Source organism: Grampus griseus, assembly GCF_964374135.1.
Source record: "Grampus griseus genome assembly, chromosome: 14".
Lineage (NCBI taxonomy): Eukaryota > Metazoa > Chordata > Mammalia > Artiodactyla > Delphinidae > Grampus > Grampus griseus.
Window position 1 is genome coordinate 30645253 of NC_139008.1, and position 13174 is coordinate 30658426.

At 37.7% G+C, this 13174-nt stretch overlaps 1 protein-coding gene across 1 annotated transcript in view; it reads right to left on the bottom strand.

Annotated features, from left to right (window-relative positions):
* Positions 1–13174, bottom strand: part of ATF7IP2 (activating transcription factor 7 interacting protein 2) — a 75780-nt gene that overhangs the window by 43903 nt on the left and 18703 nt on the right. The window contains exons 5-6 of the mRNA XM_082669579.1: positions 12691–12789; positions 2124–2284 (exon numbers count right to left, since the gene is read on the bottom strand). Of these exons, the coding sequence (XP_082525705.1) occupies positions 2124–2284; positions 12691–12789 (260 nt within the window). The remainder of the gene's footprint in view (positions 1–2123; positions 2285–12690; positions 12790–13174) is intronic.

The window sequence follows — 13174 nt, forward strand, 5'->3', positions numbered from 1 at the left end:
ATTGTATTTCTAGGTACTTGATACATTTAATACTATAATATGTTTAAAAAATTTTCATTTCTGAATTTTTTATATCTTATAGGAATACAATTGATTTCTTATATGTTTGAGTTTAGCAATCTTGCTAAACTCTTATTAATCCTAATAATTTATCTGTAAATTCCTTTGGATTTCCTACATATATACCCCCAATCATCTAGGAATAGTAATAATATTTATTGTTTCTTCTTTTTGAATCTTTTACATTTTTCTTTCTTTTGTTTTTCTGATTTTTGCATTAGCTAAGATATCCAGTATAACCTTAAAGTGGTAACAGCAGGCAACCTTCTATTTTTATCTCAAAGGGAATATTTCCAATATTTCACTATCAAATTTTAGGGTTTTTATAGATACTCTTTATCAAATTAAGGAAGGTACCTCCTATCCCAAGTTTGCCAAGAATTTTTTTTTAATCATAAACATGTATTTTATAAAATTCTACATCTATTTTGAGCTGATGATGACTCTTCTCCTGGCACATTATGTAAGTTGACTTGCTATTGTTAAACCAATGTTGCAGCATTCCTGGAACAAACTCAACTTTTATAGACTGTTGAATTTGGTTTACTAGTTTCTGTTTAGGATATCTGCATCTATTTTGTGGGTAAAAGTAAACTGTGATTTTCCATTTCTGTAAAATTTTTAAATTGATTTTATTATCAGAGTATCAGAGTTATACCAAATTTTAGCATCTAGTCTCATAAAATGAAAAATATTCCCTCTTTTTTTATTCTTTGGGATAGTTTGTTTAAAAATGGTATTGTTTCTTTCTTAAATGTTTTATAAAATTCACCACTGAACCTACCCATCAGGGTCAAGTTACACAATTGTTACACCTATTCTCACACTCACCATGGGCTGAAACAGTTTCATAAATTGCACATTCTTCCTTCATTATAGAGCATGAGGTGAATTGTTCATATCATGGGTATAAGCCACTGATAAAGTTAACATATCAGTCTATAAAATGTTACTTTAACAGCGCTTTCACTTCCATCAACAGCATTTTTCTTTTTTGTCACCTTATGAGTTTCAGCACAGGCATCAAGTAAGTGGTAACAACAAACACTCACTGAAATGTGATTCTTTCCTTTGTCAACTAAATAAGTGCCTTCTTCACAGCAGCTTCCTGGCTCAAAACTAAAATGCAGGCCTCAATATCATGGAATATTAGGGTTTCTTCTGAAGAGCCAGAACTGCATGTGAATTCCCAAATACCAAGAATCTCCTGTAAATGGTGTCGATCTGTAATGCTTCTCTTTCATTTTATAGCATCCTTGAGTATGCATAGTTATTTGGGGGAAAGAGTGGTGTTCTCCAAACAATGGCCATCATTTAATTCACTTATTTTTAGTTATAAATTTTCCTCTTTTTAAAAGCTGACATATAATTTAACATATAAAAGCAAAACCATAGGACATTTTAGGGAGTGAAATGTTAACAATAAATAATATTATAAAGCTCCAAAACTGTTGAGAATCACCAGTCAAGAGAATTCATTAAAATGTCCCCATCCCCCTATCCTTGAACATCAATCCAGGCCAGGATCACCAATCAAGGGTCTTTGTTAAACTAAACTATTTCTTCCCTATCAGCCCCAAATCTTCTATTAGACTAGATTGGAGATTAGGTGTCTCAGCTGCTTTGTGATCAATCAGACAAATAAGTTAACCTATTCACTATAGTTTGAAGTTATCATGATACTACTTTCCACATTCAGGGAACTAATTTTAGACACTTTTCTCCTAGTCTTACTCCTCTGTGTAATTCTTTAAAACCACTGTTTCATAGGGCCTTGATTCTTCCATGTGTAGAAGTGGAAACTACTGGAGTGATCCAGTTGATCACTCCAGTTGCCATACCAAAGATGGAAAGCATCACAATGAAAAACCTGATCACCTAACCAATTCAAAAGTTTATTTAGTACAGTTAAAACAACAATAAAAGCTTTTGAGAACCAATTTCTTCATAATGGACAAAAATAGCATTCATATAAATATGAAGCTTTAAGGTATTTTATGCTTGAGTATATGTGTTTACAAACATATTTAGATAAGTTTATGCATTTTTATAGAAATGCCTACCTTTCAGAAACAGCCTCATTATGTTCCCATGACAAATTAATCTTTTCACTTGCTTTTTCTGAAGGGTTAGAAGGTTCAGAGTTCACAGAAGTTTTTCTTTCCTGTGGACTATTAACTGACTCTGGATTCTTATCCAAATTCATAGTCTCTGAATTTGCAACCTGTTAGTTGGGTGAGGAAAAAGCAGTTGAGGGGAGGGTTACCAATTGTGCTCTTCCAACAAAATTGATGATAGGTTAAAATTCCACTTGGAAAGTGTTCTCAAAATATTCTTGCATACACACAGTAAAACATATATTAAATTATATGTATATCAATGGCTGATGACCATGATTGCAGTTACTCTGCCAAAATGAATTTTAAAAAATACTTCAAAAGAAATAAAAATAATGACAGCACAAATCAACTTCCTAGCTTGAACGGAAAGAAGGAGAAACAAATACCTAAGTACTTAGACAACATTTTATTCCTATTATACTAAACTTTAGGAATAAACATTAGACTTCAACAAGGAAACTTTTACTTTTGTTATACTTCTAATAAGAGTGAAGACCAGAAATAAATCAATTTTCCAAGTTGCTCTTCTAGTTGATGAGTTTTGGATAGGCTAAGAATTTCCCCAATCAAATCCTGGTTCCTTTTTGCTAAAGTTTCTCCTTCAATTTATCTTTTCTCTCTCACATTTTACTGTAAGAAGCAAGAAACCAAGCCAAACCTTCAACATTTTGCTCAAAAATCTCATCAGCCTAATAAACACGCAAGTTTATCATTTACGAATTCTGCTTTCCATATCACTGTAGGTAACATTTCAGCTAAGCTTCCTGCCACTATGTAACAAGAACCCCATCCCCTCCCCAATTTCCAATAACATGTTCCTCTTTTGAGTCCTCACCAACAGTGCTTTTAAATATCCGTATTACTGCCAACAGTTTATGAAGATTTAGGTATTCTCTTAGACTATACAGGGTTTCTCTACAATGTTCCTCATTTCCTCCTGAGCCCTAACTTGCAGACTTTATCATCTATATTTTTATAATACTAAGAGTCTGATCAAGGCAATCCAGGCTTTTGAAAAATCATGCGCCTTAATATTCTTCCAGCCTCTACCATTCCAAATCCACTTCCACATTTTTAGGTATCGGTTACAACAGCATGCCATACTTCCTGGTACCACATTCTATATTAGTTTTCCGAGGCTGCGATAACAAATTACCACAAACTGGGTGGTTTAAAACAACAGAAATTTATTCCGTCACACTTCTGAAGGCCAGAAGTTTGAAATCAGTTTCATTAAGATCAAGTTGTTAGCTGGCTGCATCCCTTCTGGAGGCTTCAGGGGAAAAATCTGTTTCCTTTTTTCCAGCTTCTAGAAGCTGCCAGCATTCCTTGGCTTGTACCCCTTGCCTCCATCTTCAGTGCAATCATCCAGCCTCTGCTTTCATTGTCCCATTTCCATCTTGTCTTTAACCTTCTTGACTCCTTTTTATAAGGACCCTTGTGATTTTATTGAGCCCACCAGGATAATCTTCCCATCTATAAGCTTCTTTTAGCACATTAAGTAACATACTCACAGGTTCCAGGGATTAGGTCGTGGACATCCTTTAAGGGCCATGATTCACCACTATCAACCATCTTGACACAATTAGCATAGAAGTGACATTTACAGAATATTATACCGAATATTCTTTTCAAGTATACATGAAACATTCAACAAGGGAAAACATATCTTGGGCTATAAAATAAGTGTCAGTAACTCTCAATGTTGCAATTTTACACAGTATGTTCTCTGACCAAAATGAAATTAGATATCTATAAAAATAAGATACCTAGAAATGTGTGGAAATTAAACATATCCTTCTAAATAACCCATGGGTCAAAGAACAATACCATAAGGGAAACTGGAAATTATTTTCAACTGATGGAAAACAAAAATACAATATAATACAGATTATATTATACTCTCTACACTGAAAAGTACATAATATAAGCATTAAGAAGATGCTTAGAAGGTGCTTAGAAAGAACAGTGCTTAGAAGAAAATTTATAGCTTTAAATGTTTTCTAGTAGAAAAGGTTAAAAATTAATGCTCTTTGTCTCTTAAGAAGCTGGAAAAAGAAGAACAAATTATATCCAAAGTAAGACTGATCAAGAAAAAAAGGAGCCACTTCAGTTTTAATCAGAAACTGGCTGAGGTTGAGTCCAGATCCTAAGCATTTTGAAGCCTAGTTATTCAGAAGCCAGATACACCAGAAATACATCTACACGTGGAACAACTCCTACAGAACACCTACTGAACACTGGCAGACCTCAGACCTCCCAATAGGCAAGAAACCTCCCCCCCCAAGTACCTGGGTAAGGCAAAAGAAAAAAGAATAAACAGAGAAAAAAGGATAGGGACTGGACCTGCACCAGTGGGAGGGAGCTGTGAAGGAGGAAAGGTTTCCACACACTAGGAAGCCCCTTCGCGGGCGGAGACTACGGGTGGCGCAGGGGGAAAGCTTCGGAGCCGCGGAGGAGAGCACAGCAACAGGGGTGCGGGGGCAAAGCGGAGAGACTCCCACACAGAGGATCGGGGCCGACCAGCACTCACCAGTCCGAGAGGCTTGTCTGCTCACCCGCCAGGGCAGGCGGGGCTGGGAGTTGAGGCTCAGGATTTGGTTGGAGCACCGGGAGAGGGCTGGGGTTGGCAGCGTCAACACAGCCTGCAGGGGGTTAGTGCACCACGGCTAGCCGGGAGGGAGTCCGGGGAAAAGTCTGGACCTGCCGAAGAGGCAAGAGACTTTTTCTTCCCTCTTTGTTTCCTGGTACACGAGGAGAGGGGATCAAGAGCGCTGTTTAAAGGTGCTCCAGAGACTGGCACGAACAGCGGCTAAAAGCACGGACCCCAGAGACGGGCATGAGACGCTAAGGCCGCTGCTACCGCCACCAAGAAGCCTGTGTGCAAGCACAGGTTACTATCCACACCCCCCTTCCGGGGAGCCTGTGCAGCCCGCCACTGCCAGGGTCCCGTGATCCAGGGACAACTACCCCGGGAGAACGCACGGCGCACCCCAGGTTGGTGCAACGTCACGGCGGCCTCTGCCGCCAGAGGCCGGCCCCACATCCACACCCCTCCCTCCCCGCAGCCTGAGTGAGCCAGAGCCCCCGAATCAGCTGCTCCTTTAACCCCGTCCTGCCTCAGCGAAGAACAGACGCCCTCCAGCGACCTACACGCAGAGGCGGGGTCAAATCCAAAGCTGAGCCCCGGGAAATGTGCAAACAAAGAAGAGAAAGGGAAATCTCTCCCAGAAGCCTCAGAAGCAGCGGATTAAAGCTCCACAATCAACTTGATGTACCCTGCATCTGTGGAATACATGAATAGACAACAAATCATCCCAAATTGAGGAGGTGGACTTTGAGAGCAAGATTTATGATTTTTTCCCCTTTTCCTCTTTTTGTGAGTGTGTATGTGTATGCTTCTGTGTGAGATTTTGTCTGTATAGCTTTGCTTCCACCATTTGTCCTAGGGTTCTATCCATCCGTCTTTTTTTTTTTTAATTTTTTTCTCTTAATAATTATTTTTTATTTTAATAACTTTATTATATTTTATCTTACTTTATGTTGCTTTATCTTCTTTCCTTTTTTCCTTCCTTCCCTCCTTCCTTCCTTCCTCCCTCCCTCCCTCCTTTCTTTCTTTCTACTTCTACTAATTCTTTCTTTCTACTTTTTCTCCCTTTTATTCTGAGCCGTGTGGATGAAAGGTTCTTGGTGCTGCAGCCAGGAGTCAGTGCTGTGCCTCTGAGGTGGGAGAGCCAACTTCAGGACACTGGTCCACAAGAGACCTCCCAGCTCCACATACTATCAAACGGCAAAAATCTACCAGAGATCTCCATCTCAACACCAGCACCCAGCTTCACTCAATGACCAGCAAGCTACAGTGCTGTACATCCTATGCCAAACAACTAGCAAGACAGGAACACAACCCCACCCATTAGCAGAGAGGCTGCCTAAAATCATAAGTCCACAGACACCCCAAAACACACCACCAGACATGGACCTGCCCACCAGAAAGACAAGATCCAGCCTCATCCACCAGAACACAGGCACTAGTCCCCTCCACCAGGAAGTAGACATAACCCACTGAACCAACCTTAGCCACTGGGGACAGACACCAAAAACAACGGGAACTACGAACCTGCAGCCTGCAAAACGGAGACGCCAAACACAGTAAGATAAGCAAAATGAGAAGACAGAAAAACACACAGAAGATGAAGGAGCAAGATAAAAACCCACCAGACCTAACAAATGAAGAGGAAATAGGCAGTCTACCAGAAAAAGAATTCAGAATACTGATAGTAAAGATGATCCCCAATCTTGGAAATAGAATGGACAAAATGCAAGAAACATTTAACAGGGACCTAGAAGAACTAAAGATGAAACAAACAACAATGAACAACACAATAAATGAAATGAAAAACACTCTAGATGGGATCAATAGCAGAATAACTGAGGCAGAAGAACGGATAAGTGACCTGGAAGATAAAACAGTGGAAATAACTACTGCAGAGCAGAATAAAGAAAAAAGAATGAAAAGAACTGAGGACAGTCTCAGAGACCTCTGGGATAACATTAAACACACCAACATTCGAATTATAGGGGTTCCAGAAGAAGAAGAGAAAAAGAAAGGGACTGAGAAAATATTTGAAGAGATTATAGTTGAAAACTTCCCTAATATGGGAAAGGAAATAGTTAATCAAGTCCGGGAAGCACAGAGAGTCCCATACAGGATAAATCCAAGGAGAAATACGCCAAGACACATATTAATCAAACTGTCAAAAATTAAATACAAAGAAAACATATTAAAAGCAGCCAGGGAAAAACAACAAATAACACACAAAGGAATCCCCATAAGGTTAACAGCTGATCTTTCAGCAGAAACTCTGCAAGCCAGAAGGGACTGGCAGGACATATTTAAAGTGATGAAGGAGAGAAACCTGCAACCAAGATTACTCTACCCAGCAAGGATCTCATTCAGATTTGATGGAGAAATTAAAACCTTTACAGACAAGGAAAAGCTGAGAGAGTTCAGCACCACCAAACCAGCTTTACAACAACTTCAAAAGGAACTTCTCTGGGCAAGAAACATGAGAGAAGGAAAAGACCTTCAATAACGAACCCAAAACAATTAAGAAAATGGGAATAGGAACATACATATCGATAATTACCTTAAATGTAAATGGACTAAATGCTCCCACCAAAAGACACAGATTGGCTGAATGGATACAAAAACAAGACCCATATATTTGCTGTCTACAAGAGACCCACTTCAGACCTAGAGACACATACAGACTGAAAGTAAGGGGATGGAAAAAGATATTTCATGCAAATGGAAACCAAAAGAAAGCTGGAGTAGCAATTCTCATATCACACAAAATAGACTTTAAAATAAAGACTATTAGAAGAGACAAAGAAGGACACTACATAATGATCAAGGGATTGATCCAAGAAGAAGATATAACAATTGTAAATATTTATGCACCCAACATAGGAGCACCTCAATACATAAGGCAAATACTAACAGCCATAAAAGGGGAAATCGACAGTAACACATTCATAGTAGGGGATTTTAACACCCCACTTTCACCAATGGACAGATCATCCAAAATGAAAATAAATAAGGAAACACAAGCTTTAAATGATACATTAAACAAGATGGACTTAATTAATATTTATAGGACATTCCATCCAAAAACAATAGAATACATATTTTTCTCAAGTGCTCATGGAACAATCTCCAGGATAGATCATATCTTGGGTCACAAGTCAAGCCTTGGTAAATTTAAGAAAATTGAAAGTGTTTCAAGTATCTTTTCCCACCACAATGCTATGACACTAGATATCAATTACAGGAAAAGATCTGTAAAAAATACAAACACATGGAGGCTAAACAATACACTACTTAATAACGAAGTGATCACTGAAGAAATCAAAGAGGAAATAAAAAATTACCTAGAAACAAATGACAATGGAGACACGACGACCCAAAATCTATGGGATGCAGCAAAAGCAGTTCTAAGAGGGAAGATTATAGCAATACAATCCTACCTTAAGAAACAGGAAACATCTCGAATAAACAACCTAACCTTGCACCTAAAGCAATTAGAGAAAGAAGAACAAAAAAACCCCAAAGTTAGCAGAATGAAAGAAATCATTAAAATCAGATCAGAAATAAATGAAAAAGAAATGAAGGAAACGATAGCAAAGATCAATAAAACTAAAAGCTGGTTCTTTGAGAAGATAAACAAAATTGATAAACCATTAGCCAGACTCATCAAGAAAAAGATGGAGAAGACTCAATAGAATTAGAAATGAAAAAGGAGAAGTAACAACTGACACTGCAGAAATAAAAAAGACCATGAAAGATTACTACAAGCAACTCTATGCCAATAAAATGGACAACCTGGAAGAAATGGAAAAATTCTTAGAAATGCACAACCTGCCAAGACTGAATCAGGAAGAAATAGAAAATATGAACAGACCAATCACAAGCACTGAAATTGAAACTGTGATTAAAAATCTTCCAACAAACAAAGCCCAGGACCAAATGGTTTCACAGGCGAATTCTATCAAACATTTAGAGAAGAGCTAACACCTATCCTTCTCAAACTCTTCCAAAATATAGCAGAGGGAGGAACACTCCCAAACTCATTCTACGAGGCCACCATCACCTTGATACCAAAACCAGACAAGGATGTAACAAAGAAAGAAAACTACAGGCCAATACCACTGATGAACATAGATGCAAAAATCCTCAACAAAATACTAGCAAACAGAATCCAACAGCACATTAAAAGGATAATACACCATGATCAAGTGGGGTTTACTCCAGGAATGCAAGGATTCTTCAATATACGCAAATCAATCAATGTGATAAACCATATTAACAAAATGAAGGAGTAAAACTATATGATCATCTCAATAGATGCAGAGAAAGCGTTCAACAAAATTCAACACCGATTTATGATAAAAACCCTGCAGCAAGTAGGCATAGAGGGAACTTTCCTCAACTTAATAAAGGCCATATATGACAAACCCACAGCCAACATCGTCCTCAATGGTGAAAAACTGAAAGCATTTCCACTAAGATCAGGAACAAGACAAGGTTGCCCACTCTCACCAATCTTATTCAACATAGTTTTGGAAGTTTTAGCCACAGCAATCAGAGAAGAAAAGGAAATAAAAGGAATCCAAATCGGAAAAGAAGAAGTGAAGCTGTAACTGTTTGCAGATGACATGATACTATACATAGAAAATCCTAAAGATGCTACCAGAAAACTACTAGAGCTAATCAATGAATCTGGTAAAGTAGCAGGATACAAAATTAATACACAGAAATCTCTGGCATTCCTATACACTAATGATGAAAAATCTGAAAGTGAAATCAAGAAAACACTCCCATTTACCACTGCAACAAAAAGAATAAAATATCTAGGAATAAACCTACCTAAGGAGACAAAAGACCTGTATGCAGAAAATTACAAGACACTGATGAAAGAAATTAAAGATGATACAAATAGATGGAGAGATATACCATGTTCTTGGATTGGAAGAATCAACATTGTGAAAATGACTCTACTACCCAAAGCAATCTACAGATTCAATGTAATCCCTATCAAACTACCAATGGCATTTTTCATAGAACTAGAACAAAAAATTTCACAATTTGTATGGAAACACAAAAGACCCCGAATAGCCAAAGCAATCTTGAGAATGAAAAACGGAGCTGGCAGAATCAGGCTCCCTGACTTCAGACTATACTACAAAGCTACAGTAATCAAGACAGTATGGTACTGGCACAAAAACAGAAATATAGATCAATGGAACAGGATAGAAAGCCCAGAGATAAACTCACCCACATATGGTCACCTTATCTTTGATAAAGGAGGCAGGAATGTACAGCAGAGAAAGGACAGCCTCTTCCATAAGTGGTGGTGGGAAAACTGGACAGGTACATATAAAAGTATGAGATTAGATCACTCCCTAACACCATACACAAAAATAAGCTCAAAATGGATTAAAGACCTAAATGTAAGGCCAGAAAGTATCAAACTCTTAGAGGAAAGCATAGGCAGAACACTCTATGACATAAATCACAGCAAGATCCTTTCTGACCCACCTCCCAGAGAAATGGAAATAAAAACAAAAATAAACAAATGGGACCTGATGAAACTTCAAAGCTTTTGCACAGCAAAGGAAACCATAAACAAGACCAAAAGACAACCCTCAGAATGGGAGAAAATATTTGCAAATGAAGCAATTGACAAAGGATTAATCTCGAAAATTTATAAGCAGCTCATGCAGCTCAATAACAAAAAAACAAACAACCCAATCCAAAAATGGGTAGAAGACCTAAATAGACATTTCTCCAAAGAAGATATACAGACTGCCAACAAACAGATGAAAGCATGCTCAACTTCATTAATCATTAGAGAAATGTAAATCAAAACTACAATGAGATATCATCTCACACCAGTCAGAATGGCCATCATCAAGAAATCTAGAAACAATAAATGCTGGAGAGGGTGTGGAGAAAAGGGAACACTGTTGCACTGCTGGTGGGAATGTAAATTGGTACAGCCACTGTGGAGAACAGTATGGAGGTTTCTTAAAAAACTACAAATAAAACTACCATATGACCCAGCAATCCCACTACTGGGCATATACCCTGAGAAAACCATAGTTCAAAAAGAGTCATGTACCAAAATGTTCATTGCAGCTCTATTTACAATAGCCCGGAGATGGAAATAACCTAAGTGTCCATCATCGGATGAATGGATAAAGAAGATATGGCACATATATACAATGGAATATTACTCAGCCATAAAAAGAAACGAAATTGAGCTATTTGTAATGAGGTGGATAGACCTAGAGTCTGTCATACAGAGTGAAGTAAGTCAGAAAGAGAAAGACAAATACCGTATGCTAACACATATATATGGAATTTACGAAAAAAAATGTCATGAAGAACCTAGGGGTAAGACAGGAATAAAGACACAAACCTACTAGAGAATGAACTTGAGGATATGGGGAGGGGGAAGGGTAAGCTGTGACAAAGCATGAGAGAGGCATGGACATATATACACTATCAAACGTAAGGTAGATAGCTAGTGGGAAGCAGCCGCATAGCACAGGGAGATCAGCTTGGTGCTTTGTGACCGCCTGGAGGGGTGGGATAGGGAGGGTGGGAGGGAGGAAGACGCAAAAGGGAATAGATATGGGAACATATGTATATGTATAACTGATTCACTTTGTTATAAAGCAGAAACTAACACACCATTGTAAAGCAATTATACTCCAATAAAGATGTAAAAAAGAAAGAAAGAAAGAAAAAAAGGAAATACAGATTATACTAGTATCAGAAATGAAATAGAGTATATCACTACAGATCTACAAAGGTTAAAAGTACAAGGGAATTTTATCAATAACTTTATGCCAACAAAATCATCAACTTAGATGAAATGGACAAATTCCTTGCTAAGATAACTTACAAAACTAATACACAAAATGAAATAGGAAAATCTGAATTACTTTATACCTATGAAAGAATTACATTTTCAGGAAAAAGTCTTCCTACAAAGAAAGGTCCTTGCCCAGATTTCAGAGGTGGATTCTATCAAACATTTAAGGAAGTGATAAAAATCTTGCACAAACTTTCAGAAAACAGGGAAGGAAATGCTTCCCAATTGATTTATTGAGGCTAGCGCAAATATGATACTACAGGGAATAAAGACATAAGAAAAAATTCAGTGAATGTATACTTATGATTATTTTAAATTTTTTTTTTTTTTTTTTTTTTGCGTTACGCGGGCCTCTCACTGTTGTGGCCTGTCCCGCAGAGCACAGGCTCCGGACGCGCAGGCCCAGCGGCCATGGCCCACGGGCCCAGCCTCTCCGCGGCATGTGGGATCCCCAGACCGGAGCACGAACCCGCATCCCCTGCGTCGGCAGGCGGACTCTCAACCACCACGCCACCAGGGAAGCCCTATTTTAAATTTTATATAAAAAATATAAACAGATACTAAACTCTACTTAATGATACCCATGCTGAAATATTTTGGAAGTGTACACTGCAAAGTGTATTTTGATACAAAATACGTTAGTACTTATGAATGTACCAAATATGAACATGGCTTAGGGGATGAGTAGGCTGGCAGATACATGACAAAAATAAATTTATTAAAAGAGTAAAGGTAGAAGTTAGACGTTGATTATACAAGCGTTCACTGTAAAATTCTCTCAGCTTTTCTATGTTTGAAATTTTTCATCATGATAAAACGGCGGGGAGGGAGGCAGTACAGGCAATCACAAATCACCTCTCTACTCACTTTATGAAATAAATACAGGTGGCATTTACTTTTGGCTATCTGAGGGTATCTTCTCCAGAGATAGAGTCAGAGGAACATTCTAAGTATAAATTTATTGTCTTTTAAACCTATGTCTTCGTTGGAAGTATATTCTGCTCTTACAATCCAACTACTTATAATGTGGGGCAAGTAAGTTATTAAAACTCCTATACGTTTATACCAACCTTACAAGCTGTATTGCTGGATACCACGTTTGGTTCCACACAATTCCTTCGAGATAACATTACTGTTCTAATACGTCTTTGAAGTTTTTTTATTTTTGTCTAGAAGAGAAAAACAAATAAATACAAAACCAGAGTACCAAATAATATATCATATAGAGGTGGAGAGAAAAATATTTGCCAATGTAATTTTGTGAGACTTAGGCATCCACCAAATAAATGAGAAATTCTTATGTAAGCCAAACATTTAAATCAGGTTTGATCTACTATAAGATGTTCAACAATAGAAGATTAAAAAAATCAAACTTCTAATTGGTCCACAATAAAATTAATGTTGGTAGAAACACCAATTAGCAAGTAACCCTAGAAGAGTAAAACAAAACAAAAAACCTAAAGAAAGTTTGAAACAGGTTATACAAGCTCTAATATAGAATATATTTTGAACTGACACAGAATGGCTGATGGTTCTACAAGTATTTCTCAAGGG